General features: G+C 37.1%; 2 protein-coding genes across 5 annotated transcripts; one reads left to right on the top strand and one right to left on the bottom strand.

Moving 5' to 3' along the window:
- The first annotated feature begins 922 nt into the window (after positions 1–922).
- LOC147873830 (uncharacterized) lies at positions 923–15,356 on the top strand. 3 transcript variants are annotated; one of them, XM_087348351.1, is made up of 7 exons: positions 923–1,330; positions 1,463–1,525; positions 2,621–2,783; positions 3,738–5,715; positions 8,645–8,753; positions 9,409–9,877; positions 11,649–13,263. In XM_087348351.1, the coding sequence occupies exons 1-6, from the start codon at positions 1,260–1,262 to the stop codon at positions 9,842–9,844; spliced, it is 2,820 nt and encodes a 939-aa protein (XP_087204477.1). In that variant the 5' UTR covers positions 923–1,259; the 3' UTR covers positions 9,845–9,877; positions 11,649–13,263. The 3 variants fall into 3 exon arrangements, with proteins under 3 accessions (XP_087204477.1, XP_087204476.1, XP_087204478.1); XM_087348350.1 differs by lacking the exon at positions 11,649–13,263 and adding an exon at positions 15,216–15,356 and having other exon boundaries at positions 924–1,330; XM_087348352.1 differs by lacking the exons at positions 923–1,330; positions 2,621–2,783 and having other exon boundaries at positions 1,479–1,525; positions 9,409–13,263.
- MED6 (mediator complex subunit 6) lies at positions 11,191–15,862 on the bottom strand. 2 transcript variants are annotated; one of them, XM_087348354.1, is made up of 6 exons: positions 15,784–15,862; positions 15,227–15,284; positions 14,443–14,602; positions 14,088–14,262; positions 12,529–12,781; positions 11,191–11,418 (listed from the first exon to the last, which is right to left on the bottom strand). In XM_087348354.1, the coding sequence occupies exons 2-6, from the start codon at positions 15,255–15,257 to the stop codon at positions 11,321–11,323; spliced, it is 717 nt and encodes a 238-aa protein (XP_087204480.1). In that variant the 5' UTR covers positions 15,258–15,284; positions 15,784–15,862; the 3' UTR covers positions 11,191–11,320. The 2 variants fall into 2 exon arrangements, with proteins under 2 accessions (XP_087204480.1, XP_087204479.1); XM_087348353.1 differs by lacking the exon at positions 15,784–15,862 and having other exon boundaries at positions 15,227–15,361.
- Between the last annotated feature and the right edge of the window lie 2,704 nt (positions 15,863–18,566).

The raw sequence follows: 18,566 nt of genomic DNA, 5'->3' as shown, positions 1-18,566 counted from the left end.
GATCAAATTTTAAGATGGTAACTGGCGTCGAATTTTTCAGAATTTCACTGTGTGTTCAGGTTTGCGTTGCAAATTCTCCCGGTAGACAATTCCAAAGGCTTTATATGCAGCCATCGATAAAAAAAATCGGCACCAAAAACATAAGGAACGATGTAAATAAATACATAAAATGAAGTCTCGGTTCATGTTTCTTCAGTGACCACTCCAGTTTCTTGGCTTAACGGTTAAGAAGGCGTATATGCATGGACTAGAACAACAGGGTGTTCACTATCCTCTGCCGCTCTCTTGAGTTCGAAGAATCTCCGTAGTCAAAACAGGAAGTTAAACTGAAGGCAGGAGTATTCAAGAAGATACTCAGCTCCCCCTAAAATCATACCCGAGCCCTACTGCACCTTCTTTCTCTGCGACAATGGTCGTTATTTTGTGGAACATTGTTAACAGTGACTTGATTTGAATTCGTCTTATTTTCTTTCAATAACGCTAGGTATTTTGATGTAATGTAACTTTTATTGATTTGGGTCTTGTTCCAGCTGCCAACAATCATGTCAACATGAATATAGGTCACTGTTACGATGATGATACCATATCATGAACACAGGCCCACGCTGTAGTATTCAAGGTGGTACCGTACTACCAGCTACCAGCCCCTGCGTGTTTGCGTGCCAAACCCGTCTTATACTCCATGTGTTTTCTTTTTAGAAGCACTGAATATTATATCGATCTACATTTCAAAGACTCGGGCAGACAGTTAAATTAATGTCTTCCTTTCAAAAACAACAATTCATTTTGTGAAGATATGACACAGTGTTAGAATTGAAATGTTATTTTATTAATATGTGCAGAAGGTTTTTAGTTTTCGTTTATTTGCCATTCATTTCTCCGGAGCGCAGGAGTAGGAGTAGTAGACAGTTACTACCACTTCACGCAAGCGTTTGGCACCCATACAATTCATTTTAGTAATTCAACTCTTAGCACTGCGAATGCTAAGACTGCAACTTCCAGTCACGTGAATGATGATTAGTAAATGTTACATTCGTTTTCTCGGCTTAATTGTGAGCAAAGGATCAGTTCAATTCTACGAACGCAGCAGAGAAGTTCGTTTGCTGCGCTATGATTGGTAGACATTCAGGCGCAAACATTTATTGGCTGTTGTTTTGGACAGAAATGTGTCGCATATTTTGGTGGTAATTCGAAGGGTGCACAGTGTAAAAGAAACTTCTTTAATAGTTTCAGTTGTAAATAGTAAGTTAATAGAAAAAATGTCAAAAATAGATGAAACTATTGGATTCTACCGTAAAATGTCAGACTTGCAGGAAAAACTGAGAAGAAGGTAGGCGTATATTTCGTAAAAGAGGTTATGTTGGCTGAGTTGCTTTTTTATTTCAATTATCTTTCGTATTTAAAGCAAGCATGTGAAACTGGATTGCATATTTAATACTCTGCTACACCGAATATTTTCCAGTGAAGAAGAACGATTACAGCTGGAGGAGAAATTTGCAGTTTTAATGCGGTCTTGTCATGACGAGTAAGTAGTAGTGACAAGTTGCTGTAGTAAAGTGTATACTATCATGGATTATAAATATTCCTGTATTCATCTTTGTGTAGTGGTAAAACAGTAATTACCCAGTATTTTTTCATGATATATATTATACATCATTGTTTGCAATTGTCAAATGATTTTACTGAATGTAAAAGTTGACAGTTTTTATAATGATGTCAAAGTTAATTTACTGGTATACAGCCAAGTTTTGTACTTCCATAAATGGCAACTTGGCTAATATGTCCAGAGACCAGAATTAGGTTGTATATGGTTGGTGAGCAATGCACCACACATACACACACGTGGTGAGTTATGTATATTGTTGACTATCAGAGTTACTGCAGGGAAATTCCACAAGTGCGTATAATCTTTACTGCTCAAAATTATATTTCATTGAATATAACAGAATAGTTATTATCTTTAAACCTAACAACTTCACCGAGTCTTGAAGCCAGGATAATTTTTGCGTCTGTGACCTTAGGTTCTGTAATCTCAAACAAGCAACTTTTATCTTGGTGCTGTTCTTCTATTGTGCTTACTTTTTGAGCTACAGGAACTACCTCCAACAAGAATCAAACTCAGGACACTCTTCATGGAATTTTTTGACTCTGCTGTGTTCTCTTCCTGGTCTCAAGGAATAAGCATGCCAAGTTTGGTGCAAATCTGTATATCCATTCTGGAGCTATAATCAAACAAATAAATGCGTAAATGTACCCACAATAAAAACTCTCCATATGTCAGATGAAATTAATAGAGAACTGTGATTTGTAAGTAAGATTAAGATAGCGATATGATAAATAAATATTGGTAATTTAAGTAAGTTTTATGGTTAGAATTTGAAAGTTAATGTGAATCATTGTATTTATTAGTCTCTAGAGCTGGTTATTCTGACTTCAAACACCACTGCCTTCAGCAATCCTTGTTTTTTTTGAGATGATATAAAGGTTATGTAAGTTTTCATTTTTTATATCCATGTTATCATATGTGGTAATATTTTTACAAAAACAGTAAGAGGTCTGCATTCATTTCTCAGCTGGGGTGCCATTATGTTGGCTTTCATGACTGTGATCTCTGTTGCAGCGAAGAAGCAAAGTTGAATGATTTGAGAGAAAGATATGAAGCATTCCTTCAGGAGGAAAAACAAAGACGTGAACGAAATGATAGAATATTACAGGCCCTTGATAGGATAGAGAGCCGAGCAGCTGTACTGACAGCCAAAAGTGAAAGGTTAAGGCTTCTTAGAGTAAGTTATGTGTGTATATAAAATTTTTATGTCTGCAAACTAAAGCTTCTAATTTATCTTATTATTGGCGGAGTACTGAAAATAAAAAGAGTACTTGGTCAGCAAATCAGGGGTTGACGAAACATGTGAGAAACCTCTAAAAGTTTGCGTTTAACAGGTTGGTGTAGCACTGATGCTCTAGATTTGTATCCATGAGGTAGCTGGTTCAGATCTTGTCTGGGTTACTGGTTGTTCTCACTGAGGATTTCCTCATTCTCTTTGGAACAATGCCGGGACAAAATGTCAAGATAGACTTCAACTGGCTTCTTCCAAACACTTACATGCACACAGTTCATGTTCATTTTCCAACCTAAATTGGCATTAACAGACCTGTCCGCAGTTAATAGTGCCATAAAATAATTTAAGGACCGAGTTTTTGGCTCTTGATGTTAATTTTTGTGGTAATAATGATTAATTGACCCCTTTAAACAAAACATAAAAGTTCTTTAATATAATATGTTATAACTTCAACAGTACAAGTGTACAGACGTCTGTCAATAAAAAATGTGATTAAATGAAAACGTGCAGGCAACTCATAAATTCTACCCAGTCCTCCTCCCCTTTCTGCATGATTGTGTTGTTGAGGTGCACCTCGGGTTTAAAGTTTAAGTATTTTGGAAGTGTATTCCTTGGACATGATTCTTCAGTGGCCAAATATTAATAGTTGGTACTCTTTCAGTGTGGTGAGCGAGAGCAATGTTCACATTTTCTTTGAAATGTTATACTGACATTGAGGGTGGAAATTTTCATTGGTCCTCCCATACCTCCAGAGGCCAGGATGATAAAAACTAATTCCTAGGGACTTAAGGCACAATGACTACTATTCAAAACTTTTGAAATTACTGGTAGAATAAAATTATTAATACTGTCATTTCTAAACTAATATGTAAGTAGTGATTTGGTTATCTGTTTCAGAGACATTATGAAGCATATATGTTGAAAATGTATCCAGGTTGGAAGTATGTAACCAGTAAATTCACAGATGACCAGCCTTCTACACCAAAATTTGATCCATCGAATAATAAGTTAAGTTTAGAAAGAGATCGGAATAATTCTTACACGGGACCTGGAAGTTCGTCGTCTCTGTTTCCAACAGACTATAGAAGAGCACCTCTTATGCTGCAGCTCGATCACTCTACTGTTGGTGAAATCTCTCCTGGCTATCAGTCTGTATCAGTCAGGAGGGCAATCATTGACACAACGCCGGCAACCAAAACTGTAGATGGGCTACCACTTCCTAGTATAGCACGTTCTACAAATAATGTCATAGGTCCACAACAAAAGCTACCTAGTAGCGTTGTTACAGTTGGACAGCATTCGGTATCACAAAAGAAATCGCCAGTATGCACAAAAGAAACATTTAATTCTGGTAAGAATATTGAAACTGGTCAAATTAATGAGCTTGATGATTATTTACGAAGAGCAGCTGAAATGTTAGAGTTAAGTAGAGCAGATGAAAATTTGAGTAATACAAATGTCAACACACATGCCAGTGTAATAAATCCTGAGTTTAAAGAAACTAAACATTTGGGTAATTCTGCGGATTTTGAATTTGAGCAGAACACAAGCGGTGATATACTTAATGTCTCGTTATCAGATGACGGACTTCTACAAGAAGAGAGCGACAGAACGCCGCTAAGTTTCAGCCAGAAAGGCGATCAAAACAAAAACGTCAGGCTGACAAAGCACGTGAATAACAATGGTGAAGTAATGAAAAAGAGGGCACAGCTTGTTGAAAATGTAAATAATAAAGATATTTTGTTGAATAAGAATGGCCAGGCTTATTTAGAGGAACAGAACCAGGAAACTGTGAAAGGTTGCGGGGATGACGCACATAATTTTAAAACTGCATCGGACAATAAAGGTGGCGGAGAATTTGATAATCAGCGACGGCCGTACCAAAAGAATACCACAGTAATGAGAGGAGGGGATTCAGTCATTCCAGATAAAGTTCCTGAAACTGAAGAACAAAGTGGGCTCTCTGAAAGGAAGCACGAGAACTCCGTATTGGACGATGAGGTACAGAATCATGATGATAATTTTAATGGACAAAAACAAATTGAATATGTTGAGATAAGTAAGGAAAATCCCAAGGAAAATTATTACGTATGTGAAGACAATGCCGTAAGACGAGAGAAAAAAGATGATACTGATGAAAGCAATGCCCAAGGGCTCATGGGAAATGAGTGTGAAGAAACTCCTGTAAATGAGAATATATACACAGCTGATGGGGACGAACCTGTGGAAGAACAGTGGAATGAAAATGATCAGGAGTATTACCAACAATATGCAGAAGAGCAGGGCGACAAGTATTACCAACACGTAGAAGGTGAATATGATCAGCCGTATGATGAACACGATTTGAATCAAGAGGAGGAGCGGTATTATCAGGAATATGGGTATCAGAATGTTGAACAGTACAATAAAGAAGAGGGACAATATGAACAACAAGCAGGTCAGTATAGTAAACAGGATGTGCAACATGAACAGCAATATGCAGACGAGCAGTGTGACCAACATTATGAAGCTTATGAGCTTTTACCTGAAGAGAATCGAACTGCACACCGTGAAGAAGATAATCAAGGGCTGGGTAACCAAGAAGACACAAAGGAAAAGTGTGACGAGACATCTGAACCGCTTCAGAGGCAGCAACTTGAAGTTGAGGGGGACGAGCAAGGAAGCGCATGTGATGTTAGTGACACGAGTTTATTTGAAGGTGGGGAATACCGAGAACAGATGAAAGCGTACCAGGCAACAGAGAGTAGAAGCCAAGGAGATGGAACTACAGGTCCCAAAGAAGAAAATGTCGTAGATGACGAAATACATGACGGCAGTGTATTACCGAAACGACCTGATTTGTCAAGTGATCTCACACAGCCATCATCGTCAGAAAGTAAGTAGAATTGGTGTAGTTCGGTCACAACTACATTTGGAGACTATCACAAGTGTTGAAGTTAGCCATGAAAAGGGATCTCAATCTGTGGTTACATATTATACTATTTCTGATTGTTTTTATTAGATTTGTTTATAATTATTATTTGTTAAGTTTAGGCCCTCTTTGATATTCATCGTGTTTAGAGTGATACTGTATTTACTTATGCAATTGTCTTCATTGCGTAATTTCTTTACCTGATTTGTGAGGAAAGGTGATCATTCTTCACACCACATATTTACCTCTCCTTAACTTTGCCAGTATGATTATGATCATGCTACATTCACCATTCTGCTTCTCCTTCTAATGGAATGGCGACTGATTTTGTGTTAACACAACACCGACACGTCACAAGAGACAATCCACAGATAAAACACCATCAAATCTAGCTATGCCACTGAAGTTTCTTAAAGTTTTAAACATTTTGAAGTTCAGTTGCTTCAGTTTTATTATATTTTAAAAAAAAATTTGTATCAATTTTGGACTAAACCAAGAATGAAAGTAAATCTTGGTTTTTAATGAGTGCAATGACCATGTAGACAAATTGAACCTGAAGATAGCCACATGTAGTTTGAAAAACACACAGAAAGTGGTAAACATTGTGCATCAAAGTGACCGGTTAAAACGGACATCAAGTATCTGGAGAGAAACGTGCCAAGATCCTGCATTATAGAACAGACTTTGCAAGACTTTTTATTCAAAATTTGTATGGCTGTTGTTTTCACTGCTATAATTTATTTAACTGTATATTCATGCAGCAGTCTGATAGTTTTGTTTTATACATTTTGTTTCTATCTCGCGGATTTTGTCCGTTAGATATCCCCTCTTTTATTCCACTGAGCTTGGCTAGTCCCCATTTCTCTGCTTACGAACCACTGCATTATAGCCATCCTCTGTTCTACTGAAACGAGCACTCATTAAATCACGGTTGATTCCAAGAAATTTTGTGATACGCACTCTCAAGTCAGCCCCGCTTTCATATCAAACATCAGTCATACTTGAATGTCGTCTTCTGTTAGTTAAAATATAATGTGTATCCCGCCAGAAGTTAGTTCCAAGTGTGCTAATTTGTACAGTAATGTGGAAAAGTTGTGCTTTTAAGAGTCATAGTTTTGGATGCACTATTCTCACTCCATTGTCATTACGTCTCATGTAAATTATCATTTTGTAAAGTTGATTTGAAAATGTTCTCCCATTTGACATTAGTAATGAAATTTCAGAATTTTTTTTTGTACAGAATGATAAAACAGATGTTGAGATTCTTCATAAATGTTATCCTTTACATAATCACCATTATATTTGTCTGAGTTATGCATGTTTGTAATAATAATATTGCACCATCATCCTGAAGGATGCGTGCGACATTGTCACTAACAAATATGCGCTCTTAACTATGGTTTCCAGACACTTCTTTGTTACGAGGTATTACGATACTGGAAAGGTGTAATCCATTCTGGAAAAAAACAGAGGTTCTACTTGCATTCTTTATACCTTACATGTACTCATGTACTATGCAAGCATTACCAAAAGTATTATCCACAGAAGCGTAATAATAGACTGCAGATGATGTAAAAAAATCATATTTTTTCAACATATTATTTAATAATTTTCTCTTACCCTTATTCTGAAAATAGGCTGGAGCAAATTTCAATTCAATTTATGCCTTTTCCACGATCATCACAGTTGTTATCAGTAGAATGCTTCAACATTACGTTTTAAACATTGTTCGGTATGAACTTATTTATCAGAAACTGATTGCTGAGATTATAGCATAATATGACAAAAGAGGGTCTTGACTTTATTTCTATACATATATACTAATCAATACACGCAGTTTGTTGCCTATGTTATACGATGAAATATCTTTTAACCTGCTAATTTTAAAGAAAAACATTATTTGTAATAAAATACATCTTTGTGTTGCTTACAAATGTATTCTGAATATTTGCTTTCAGTAAAACATAAAATAATGTGCGTTAGCTCTGTGGTAGCGTACTGGACTCTTACACAAGTGATCGTGAGATTGAATCCTGATCAAGTTATAATTTTGTTATTGTTTGATTTGGCTGCCTTGTTATTTTACATTGTATAAATAATTACTGCACGAAAGGTGTGTTTTTCGAAAATCTACGTACAATTGTATGATCTACAGTAAGTCATGTTACTGCTGCACAGACCTCACAAGTTTGTTTGTATGCCGTGTTGGTATTAATGATTGTAGGGAATTAAGTTTAGGGTAGCCTCCAATGGGATTATATCCATACCACATTCCATCGAAATCTGCCACCAGTTCTCGAGTTGAATCATGTCGTCAAGCAAATAGGTTCAGCCCTGTGTATGTTCAAAGACTGTAAAAATGTAAAAGATGTCATTATTCAGTACTGTAATACTTGTTATATTGTATTAGAGGTTCTAAACCCATGGTCCACTGATGTGTTTTGTGCGGCCGACATAAATTCTGCAAATTTAAGCTCCCTGTGCTATGAACAATTAGTTATAGTCGAAATCATACTTTAATTTTTAAGTGAATAGTCAATAAATGTAACAGATACAAGTTTTTAAAGAACATTGAAAAATGTGTGAACCTGTTTGATAGTAAGCATTTTTAATACACCACTGCGAGTTTTCTATAAATTGTAATTATTTATAACCCAGAGGCTAACAAGTAAATAACAGAAGGTAAATGTGACCCCCAAGACTTAAAAAGGTTGGTAACCCCCTGTATTAGACTGCAGTTGTGGGTGAAATTGATCTACAGATCTTTGTATCTTACGAGATGCAAAGTGAAAGAATGGCTGTGACAAAATATGAAACTGAAGTTATTCTCTGCGTACTTTCAGCAACTAAAATGGATGCTATCATAACCTGACGGAAGTATAAATTCTTTCAGATGTGGAGCAGTATCGCCAGCTGTTAGGTGAAACAGGAGAACCTGATCAGAGTGATACGGATGAATTGGAACACCAGTTGGCTGCACTGGTAGAATCACAGCAAACTGGGTATGTAACGTTCATTGCAAGTACAATGTTTATGAAGCACTATGAATAGTATTTACAAATAAATTATTATATTTTAAGCCTGTCCTGGTCCCAGATTCTATCATATTATTTCACAAGAAATAGTTATTTTTGATTATTTAAAGTTCAGGCAAATAACTTGGGAATCAGACTCTTCAAACACAAAGATTGAAATATAAAGAAATCTAGTTTTACCCATTGTTTTGTATGGGTGTAAAACTTTGTTTCTCATGTTAAGGGCAACAGATTGAGGGTGTTTGTGTTTGTGTGTTTACATATGAGTTATTTTGGACCTGAAGTGACAGGAGGGCGGAGCTCTGTAATTTGTAGTCTACATCACTTATTATTAAGATGGCAAAATTAAGGATGAGGAGTTGGGTACAGCATGTAGCACACATGGTGATACGAGAAATGCATACAAAATTGTAATTGCAAAGCCTGAAAGGAAGAGACCACTCTGATCTAGTCATAGATGGGAAGATAAGGGGTGGCTCTTGTGAACACCTGAAGAAGGGCATTGTTCCACGGAGTTACACAAGTTAGTCCTGCAACCATAACAGGATGCCAGTGGTTTAATGCCATTTTATTTAGTGCTGAATGAAGCGAGAGAATGATTATAATTGAAATTCCTTTACAGAGAAAAGCATGAAAAGCAACTGCTGCCATCTGTTGCAACAGGAGAGAAGATGGAAAAACAAACACCAGGAAAAGTATCAACGTCTGTAGTTGAAAATATAGGCGAAAGCACCAAAACCACTGAGAGTGGTAAAAATATGACGGAACGGGCTAATAGGACGGATACTGAAACTGTTGGACATGCGGGAACTATGCATGGAAATCAAGAGGCACAGTCCAAAATGCTACAGACTTCGTCCAGACCGGCAAATGAACCAGTGGCTATACCAGAGGACGCAGGAACAGCAAAGACAACACAGATGTCTATTCCCAGGTCAGGTTCCAAGAAACTTCCAGGGTTGACAAAGATGCTGGAGTCAGATACTGAATCACTCCAGCTTGATGCAACTGTGTCCAACGAAGACAGCGACGACTTTGATTTCAGCAGTGACAAATAAGAGCACTAAGGCCCATAAACACAACATTAGAAGGTAGTAACAAATATTTAATTCACTTTATTAACTGTACCTGTACTGAGTTGGTAACAGACTAATGAAATATCGTAGAATTTTGTAACAAACTGACAGCTCAAATTTGTAATTTTGGACCTTCGTAGTCAATTCTGTTTTGAAATAGGACAGTTCGAGTTTATCACATAGAAGTGGTGGTACTGTGATGTGTCAGGAGGGTACATTAGTATTATTATTATTATTAATGAGTGTTCTGTCTTACGACAGGTCCATTGCTCTGCCCAAAAAGAGCTCTCCAGTTGTCCCTATTCTCGGCTTCTCGCTTTAATTCCTGGAACGTCATCTTCTTTCCTTGTTTAAGGTCGTCGGTTAGCTGTATCAGTCTTCTTCCTAGTCCTCTCTTTCCTTCAACCTGGCCTTCGGTGATATCACTCAGTAATCCATTCCTTCTCATAATATGTCCCAGCCAGTTAGCTTTCCTTCGTGTAATCGCCGGTACATTAGTAGGGCATTGAAAAAAGTGTGGAATGATATTAAGTACATATTCTGATTAAATTAATTCTAAACAAAAGCTTTGACGAACATGAACACTATATATACTGTTACATTTATTACATACCAGAATGTGCAATTTTGATGGAAATTTTATTGAACTGTAGTACTGATATTTATATTTATGAAGAATAGCCATTTTTAATGCTTCGTAGAATGCATTTCTCTTTTTCAGAGCCTTTATTATAAATGCCTTAAAAACAGAAAGCACAAATAACATTCAAGTCGGTTCTTGACATTATGAATCCTTTAAATTAGCCAGTCACAGTCACCACGAAAAATTGTCATCAGACTCTGCTAAAGAGAGGTCCACGTAGTATTATATTTAGATTCACAAGTTATTTCCGAGTGCCAGTTTGTTACGCGGTCTCCACCAGCATTCCTCAATCTTATTTGAGCTTCATACTGAAGAAATTTCATTTAATGATACCAGAGACGAGTCTGGTATTTCTGTACCCAAGGTAAAGCTATGTAGCGGGAGTGACACTAATGCCATGTGACATGGGGCTCTAAAGTAATGGGTGATAAGAGATCTTTAAAATGTTATGTACTAGTCATACAAACAACTGTTTCATAATATCTTTAAGCATGAACATGTAATCAAAAATGATCTGCCACGCCCCAAAGACTCAAATTAATTTTTATGAAGGAACATGGAATTCAAAATAATGTTTCCCATTCCATATCTCCCTCCTCCTCAAATCAAAACATCTTCCAGAGAAACATGGAACCTAAAATTATCTAACCCCTACTTTTCCCCTTTGCAAAAAAATTATGACAGATTACCTACAAGCCGCCAATTTTTATATTACAATTCAGTACTCTTTAAAAATACATTGTTTGGTTTACAGATTACTATGAAATATTGTTACGAATGATGCAATTTAAAACAGATTACAACTGCTGTTACTATTAGGTCAGTCTCGGTTTCTTTTCTGGTGGTGGTTTCATGTTACGTGGGGTATCTGGTTTCTCTGTCTTCACTTCTCGAGACTCTGACTTTGGTTCCTCTGCAAAGAAGAAAAAGAAGAATATTCTAATAAATGCTAATGTTGTGTTGTCAAAACAACATTGACTATTTTGGGATTCTTATGAACATTTTTCCAGTAGGAATGTGTAGATGTTCAGGTTCTCAAATTTGAAGTTTTGTCTTCAGTGTGACTTCAGACTTTAAACTTTTATCCACTAAGTCTAACTGTGTGTAGAACAGAGCCTTACTGCAAAGACTGAATTGTTTCAGGCTGCATGAACATAAAATTATACTCTTCTCTAAACATTATGAAGATCAAATTGAGGATGTGATGCCACGGCACGTAGCACACGTGGTGAAACGAGAAATGCATATACAGTTTTGGTTGGAAAACCTGACAGGAAGAGAAAACTTGTTAGACCTAGGCATAGACGTAAGGATAATATAAAATGGATCGTAACCCCTTAAGTGGGCTAAGTGCATATATTCTTGAAAAAAATTAATATTGGGGCTCTAGGAGTGTGGCAATCCTGAATGGCCGAAAGGTTAAGACCATTATTTTCTTAGATTTGATTAGAGAGTTCAAATATTATATTTCACCAAAATCTTTCATTATACAGCGACAATTTTTCATAGACAATGACAGAAATTAAATCTTGTGGACAAATTCTAGTAATGGTCGCCAATACCAACTTTTATGAAATTTGTCCATGCAGTGAACACAGCCACCTAAAACTGAAACCTGAATTTAAACTGAATTGAACTTGCAAAAAGGTTTGTGTTTGAAATTCAGATGGTTCACACATTTCATCTCGCAAACTATGAAAATGTTCACAAAGGGTCACACAATTTGTGCATGTAAGAAGCATACAAATGGCAAAAGAAGAAAGTTTTGTTTCGTTTCAATATATGTAGCTGAAAGATGGATATTTAATATGAAGGAAAAGAATATAATTCAAGTATTGGAAATTGCAGTGACAGGACAGAATTACAAATCACAGGGAAAATCATAAATGAAAGAATTTAAAAGAGATGATGAAAGAGAATGGGTCCCTCAAAATCAAGAGAGCAATGGATATATGAGAGGAGCAGAGAAAGATACCAACAGCGATACTGCAAACCAGTTACTGGATTAAAATAAGGTACATACCTGAAGAAGGCTGTTTCTGGGGTGGTGCAGCAGCAGGAATAGGGAACTTTCGAGTCAGTTCTACCAAAAGCATGTCTACACGATGGCGTTGGAAGAGTGAACTTGGTTCCTCTCGCTGTGTTTCTTTCTTTGCCACCAAACGTTCTGGAACCTTACGTTCCTTAAAGTCCCATGAATAACCTTTGGAAGGGTGATATCGTGAATATGAATTTGCTTCTTCAAAAGCTGACTGCAGATGATGCACTGCTGATATCTGCGGCCACACAGATATATATTAAAGAAGAGTTTGTAAATACAGTGCCTAAAATTTATTGTCCATACAAGATGGGGTCATACCTAGTTCAGATTATTCATTTCTAAGGATTTTCTGTTTTGACAAGTAATTTATATTGCTGTTGACGTCAGTTGTTGAGAAATTGGGGAGCATGTTTCCTTCACTGATCTTCTCAAACAAAAAAATAAATCTAGACCAGAAGGCTAGTGTTTCTACATGAGATAACTCATGAAGAGGATAGAAATGTTGAGTAAAAACAATATATTTTAAATATGAACATTTATGCAATTGTATTTACATGTTATTTTAATTAATATAAATATTACACTGTAATACGGTACTTAAGAAAATGTAACATTTTGCTGAGACGAAGTCTACTGAGAAAGAATAGTGTTAACACGTTCACTGACAGGTGTTCAAAAGCAGAGTGTAATTAAAGCTTGATGTCCGGGTTATTTAGAGTGGTGGGTTTTTTTTTTGGCACTGACGACTGGAAAACCCTGATTTTGGTGGTGGCATTGTCAAGATAGTGACTGACTGAAGACTAGATGATCAGGTTCAATCCCTGACAGGGCCAGAGAATTTTTCCTCTAGCCTCTGCTTTCAGACTGGCCCTGCGGCCCACCCAGCCTCCGATCTAATGGGTACCAGGGTCCTTTCCTGGGAGTAAGGCGTGGCTGGGGCATGACACTGGCCAAACCCCTCTATCTAGTGCTGAGGTTAAGAATGAGTACGAGGTACCTCCCGCGGCATATCACGGGACAGCTTTACTTTTTATATGTCAAGATAACTGATGTTGCTGAAATTCAGGGTGAAGATAAACGACAATCTATTCTACTGTACTTCTACTACTACTTAGTGTTCTGTCTGACGACAGGTCCATATGAACAGGATCCTTCCATCCTTTTCTCGGACTGGGACCTGTTCATATACGTTCCTGGCAGATGATCCAGAAGTGGTTTGCCATTGCCTTCTTCTGTGTGTGAATGGAGTAATTGTTGGGATGCCACGGAGGAAAACTCCGTGTTGCCTAGACCACGGCCTTGCCCAACACAAGTTATAAATTCGGGCACCGCCGGGAATCGAACCCGAGACCCCAGGATTACAAGGCCAGCGTTCGAACCGCTAGACCACCGTGGCTCTACTGTACAGTTGGTCAAAATTATAATAAATTGAGAAACATCTGTATTATTGTTCTGTGGATTAGATCATAACGTAGAGAGCTACTGGCAACAAAAGAATCCTTACAGAAACTCAAAAGGCCGTATACATTTTCTCAACTTACTAATCTGGAGTTGACGACAGAGATGAGGTCAGGTGCCTGGTACACAATCCCAGCAATGATGTAATAGTCCGTAATAGGTGTAGCATGTGTTGGCGAATGACGATGTTGTTTTCGGATGACATACAGAATAGGTTCTTGTACATGCAGCAGCATGTACTCCAACCCAGTCATATTGCTGTAACCGATAAAGAGCCAACTATAGCATAATTCATATAAGTATGCAAATAGCCTCTTTAATGAGGAGCCAGAACTTATTCCATACAGATGGCTATAAAAATGTTAAAACAAAATAAATATTTGGACAACACAGGTTATGATTTTCATTATCTTTTGTTACACATAGAAAGCAGCTTACTTTAGTTGTTCTGGATTCAGGCGTTGCATCTTAACGATCTCATTGTTGCAAGTTCGATCAAAGAATGGATTGCTGCGTTCAGAGAAATAGTCCATGATGTTGCTTTGATTCAGCATTGGTATCCAGGCACTATCATGCCAAGATAAGCCCAAGGGATTGTCTACAATAGTTTATAAAACATAAAAATGTGAGGTTAGGTTAGGTTAAAACAATTTTAGGAACTGAGTCAGTCACTGTACATATCTTACAGAAGTTTGATATAATGGTTTGACCAGTCATATATATCTTAACTACAATAGTTGCATTGTTTTAAACTGATTCATAAAATTATTTGGCTAATTGCCTTGTTAAAGAGTACAGATACTCGAAGAAGATTATCTAATTACATGATATTCATGCAATGCAAAACATTTAAAGTATATGTAACACACACACGTAACATGCATGTCTCTTCCATGGTTTTTGTACTCTCTGAATTTACTTTATAATGACGATGGTGAAAGACATTAAAAATCTTAGTAGGCACATAATAAATCCGAATGTTTCATTTTATGCCCCAGAATAATTTTTATTGGGTGGACACATATATGCAAAACACTGAAAGTATGAAATAATTACATCAAAACTGACAATACACTCTTAGAACGCTTGCCTTGGAAGTTTGTTATAGTACAAATTCACAGATTTGTTCCACACTCATTACTGCAGGATGTGTACTAATTATTTGATGAAGTACACATATAATAATGTTTATAACATACTATGTTTTACAGCCACCACTTACCTGGCAAACAAGATGTTCTTCCCGGCATCATTGTTCTTCGTTCAGACGTTTCGGTGGACTGGACAGAACAATAAACTGATATGTAATGGATGTCATGTTTATATAATACCATTAAAGTAAATAATCTGTATTCACTGTATTAATTATTTGGGCGTGATGCACAACAGGAAAGTTTAAGTGTTCTGAAACACATTATCCAATCCAAGTTCCCCCGTATTGTAAAACCACGGGGCTCATTTCACTTGCAACCAGGAAACAATTTTTAAATCGAGTGATTCAAAAAAGGTTATTTTGCTGCTAGTACAGACATACACAAAAACTGTGTCCACCCACCCTGAAAGGATAAAACTGAATACCGTGTATAGGAACATGCAAAGGAGGCCACGCATAAATTACATTGTATGAATACAATAATTATAGGGAGCAGCGTTTGAAAATCAAACGCCCATAGACATACTGACGTCAATAACGTACAAAATATAGAGTTATACATACTATAAGAATCGCAAAATGTAATGACACTGCAATGATTCCATACAAATTGTGTCATTACCCACCTATCACTTCTCCATATACGAACCGTACTTATAATTTACAAAACTATGGTAACAATTAAAAAAGATTATCAGTAATACCAACAACACGCAACAGTTGACAGCAATTTTTCACCTACTGACTTTAGCGTTTCGAGTCGCTTCTGCCATCTGTTAAGAGACTCTAGCAAAGCTTTCCGGCTTCGGTAGCACGATCATCGAAATGTTGTGGGATGTGAAGAGACTTTATGAATAATGGTTGCTATTATCTGCATATGGCTCTACAGTTACTCGAATTGCATTTAGGATTCAATTTATTTGTTATAGGAACACAATGTTGGACACTGTTCGTTGTTTGAGGTATATTTGATATACGTACGCCATACAAGAACCAGTCCCTGCCAATTCCGATCTCACCCAAACTGCGCTTCAACCGGTCTCCTTCAGACACGGTCTCTGCCAGACTCCGCATGTCTCAGAGGTTAGGTTATGTTCGGTTAGGGTAGGCTAGGCTAGAGATTGTCATACAGAGACCAGACGTTACTGAGAGAGGTTACGTCAATGAGGCAGAGCACTATGCTGACAGCGATTGGGTGGGGAGAATTTTTGAAAACTTTGAAAAAATTTTGAAGGTAAAATTTTTCAAATTTTTTTGGTTTTGTGCGCCTTTTGGCCTTCTCGAAGGTATCACCACCTTGTCGAAGGCAATCTGCTATGTTACGAACACATTAACCAAGCCTCGGATCAGGATGGACTCTTTGGGACGACCACAGCAATTGAAAAAGGACATGAGATTTGGCATCTATAAGGCTGGGGCACTGAAATCAGTGAGTAGGGAATTAGAGAATTATAAGTTAGACTTGGTGGCAGTGCAGGAAGTGCGATGGGAGGGGGAGGGCACAATCTCAGTGGACAATTTTACATTTTTCTATGGAAAGGGGAATGACAATCATCAGTTAGGGACGGGTTTTTTTGTTCATAGCAGAATTAGGGCAGCAGTTAAGAGAGTAGAATTTGTTAGTGACCGGTTGTAATTTTGGAAGGACGTTGGTGCGACATCATTGTCCTTAATGTTCATGCCCCAACTGAAGACAAAAGCGATGATATCAAGGATAGCTTTTATGAAGAATTGGAATCAGTATTTGATACATTTGGCAAGTATCACATGAAAATTCTGCTAGGAGATTTCAATGCAAAAATTGGGAGGGAGGATATCTTCAAACCCACAATAGGCAGCGAGAGTCTCCATGCACTTAGTAATGATAACGGTGTTAGAGCAATAACCTTCACTACGTCAAAAGATTTAATTGTAAAAAGTACAAAATTTCAACACCGTGATGTTCATAAATACACTTGGACTTCTCCAGATGGCAGAACACACAATCAAATAGATCATGTTTTAGTAGATAAGAGAAGGCAGACAAATGTAATTGATGTGAGATCATTCAGAGGAGCAGATTGTGACACTGATCATTATCTGGTGGTAGCAAAAGTGAGGGAGCGGCTTTCAGTAAGTAAACGAACTAAACAAAATTTTGACAAAGAAAGATTTGATTTGAAAAAATTAAGTGAGGGAGAGGCAAAGGAACAATATCAAGTTGAAATTTCAAATAGGTTTCAAATTTTAGAGACAAATGAAGATAATGAAAGTGTGGACATCAACAGACAGAAACTGCATCAAAATTTCAGCGAAAGAGAAACTAGGATACCACAGGAGAAAGCAAAATAAACCGTGGTTTGATGAAGAATGTTCCAAATTAATAGATCGAAGGAAGCAAACAAAATTTCAATGGTTGCAGGACCCAAACAAAACAAATGCGGCTAATCTATGTAACGTGAGACGTGAGGCTAGTAGAATTTTTAGGAATAAGAAAAGGGAATACCTGAAGGGCAAAATTGCTGAACTTGAGACAAATAATGAGGAAAAAAATATCAGAGGCCTGTACAGAGACATTAAAAACTTTAAGAACGGATATCAACCCCAGACCAACTTGGTAAAGGATGATCGTGGCAATTTGCTTGCAGATCCAATAAAAATTGTGAATAGGTGGAAAAATTTCTCTAGCGAGCTCTTAAATGTTCATGAGACTGGTGATATTAGACTGATTAAAATGCATACAGCTGAACTGTTAGTGCCAGAACCTAGTTTAGATGAAGTTGAACTAGCCATTGGGAAGTTGAAAAGTTATAAATCTCCAGGAATTGATCAGATTCCAGCCGAATTAATTAAAGCAGGTGGCATAGGGTTGCATATGAGGATCCATAAGCTTATTCAGTTAATTTGGGATAAGGAAGAGATGCCACAACAATGGAAGAAATCCATAATTATTCCTATTCATAAGAAGGGGGACAAGACTGAGTGTGGTAATTACTGAGGAATTTCGCTGCTATCAACCTCATACAAAATTCTATCAAACATTCTTTTGGCAAGATTAACCCCATATGCGAATGAAATTATTGGGGATAATCAGTGTGGGTTCAGACGAAACAGATCAACGATTGATCAGATCTTTTACATTCGTCAGATACTAGACAAAAAATGGGAGTTCGGTGGGACCGTACATCAATTATTTATAGATTTCAAAAAAGCCTATGACTCTGTGAAGAGAGAAGTGTTATATAATATTCTTATTGAATTTGGTACACCAAAGAAGCTAGTGAGTAATAAAATGTGCTTAAATGAAACCTGTAGATATTTATCTGAGTAATTTACCATCCAGAACGGTCTAAAACAAGGAGATGCTTTGTCTCCCTTGCTCTTTAACTTTGCGCTAGAATATGCCATCAGGAAAGTCCAAGATAGGCAG

This window comes from Zootermopsis nevadensis, unplaced genomic scaffold (genome assembly GCF_977971745.1).
Source record: "Zootermopsis nevadensis isolate Lab colony 2312 unplaced genomic scaffold, Znev_1.0 Znev_ptg000013l, whole genome shotgun sequence".
Lineage (NCBI taxonomy): Eukaryota > Metazoa > Arthropoda > Insecta > Blattodea > Termopsidae > Zootermopsis > Zootermopsis nevadensis.
This window is presented reverse-complemented; position numbering and strand designations above follow the sequence as displayed.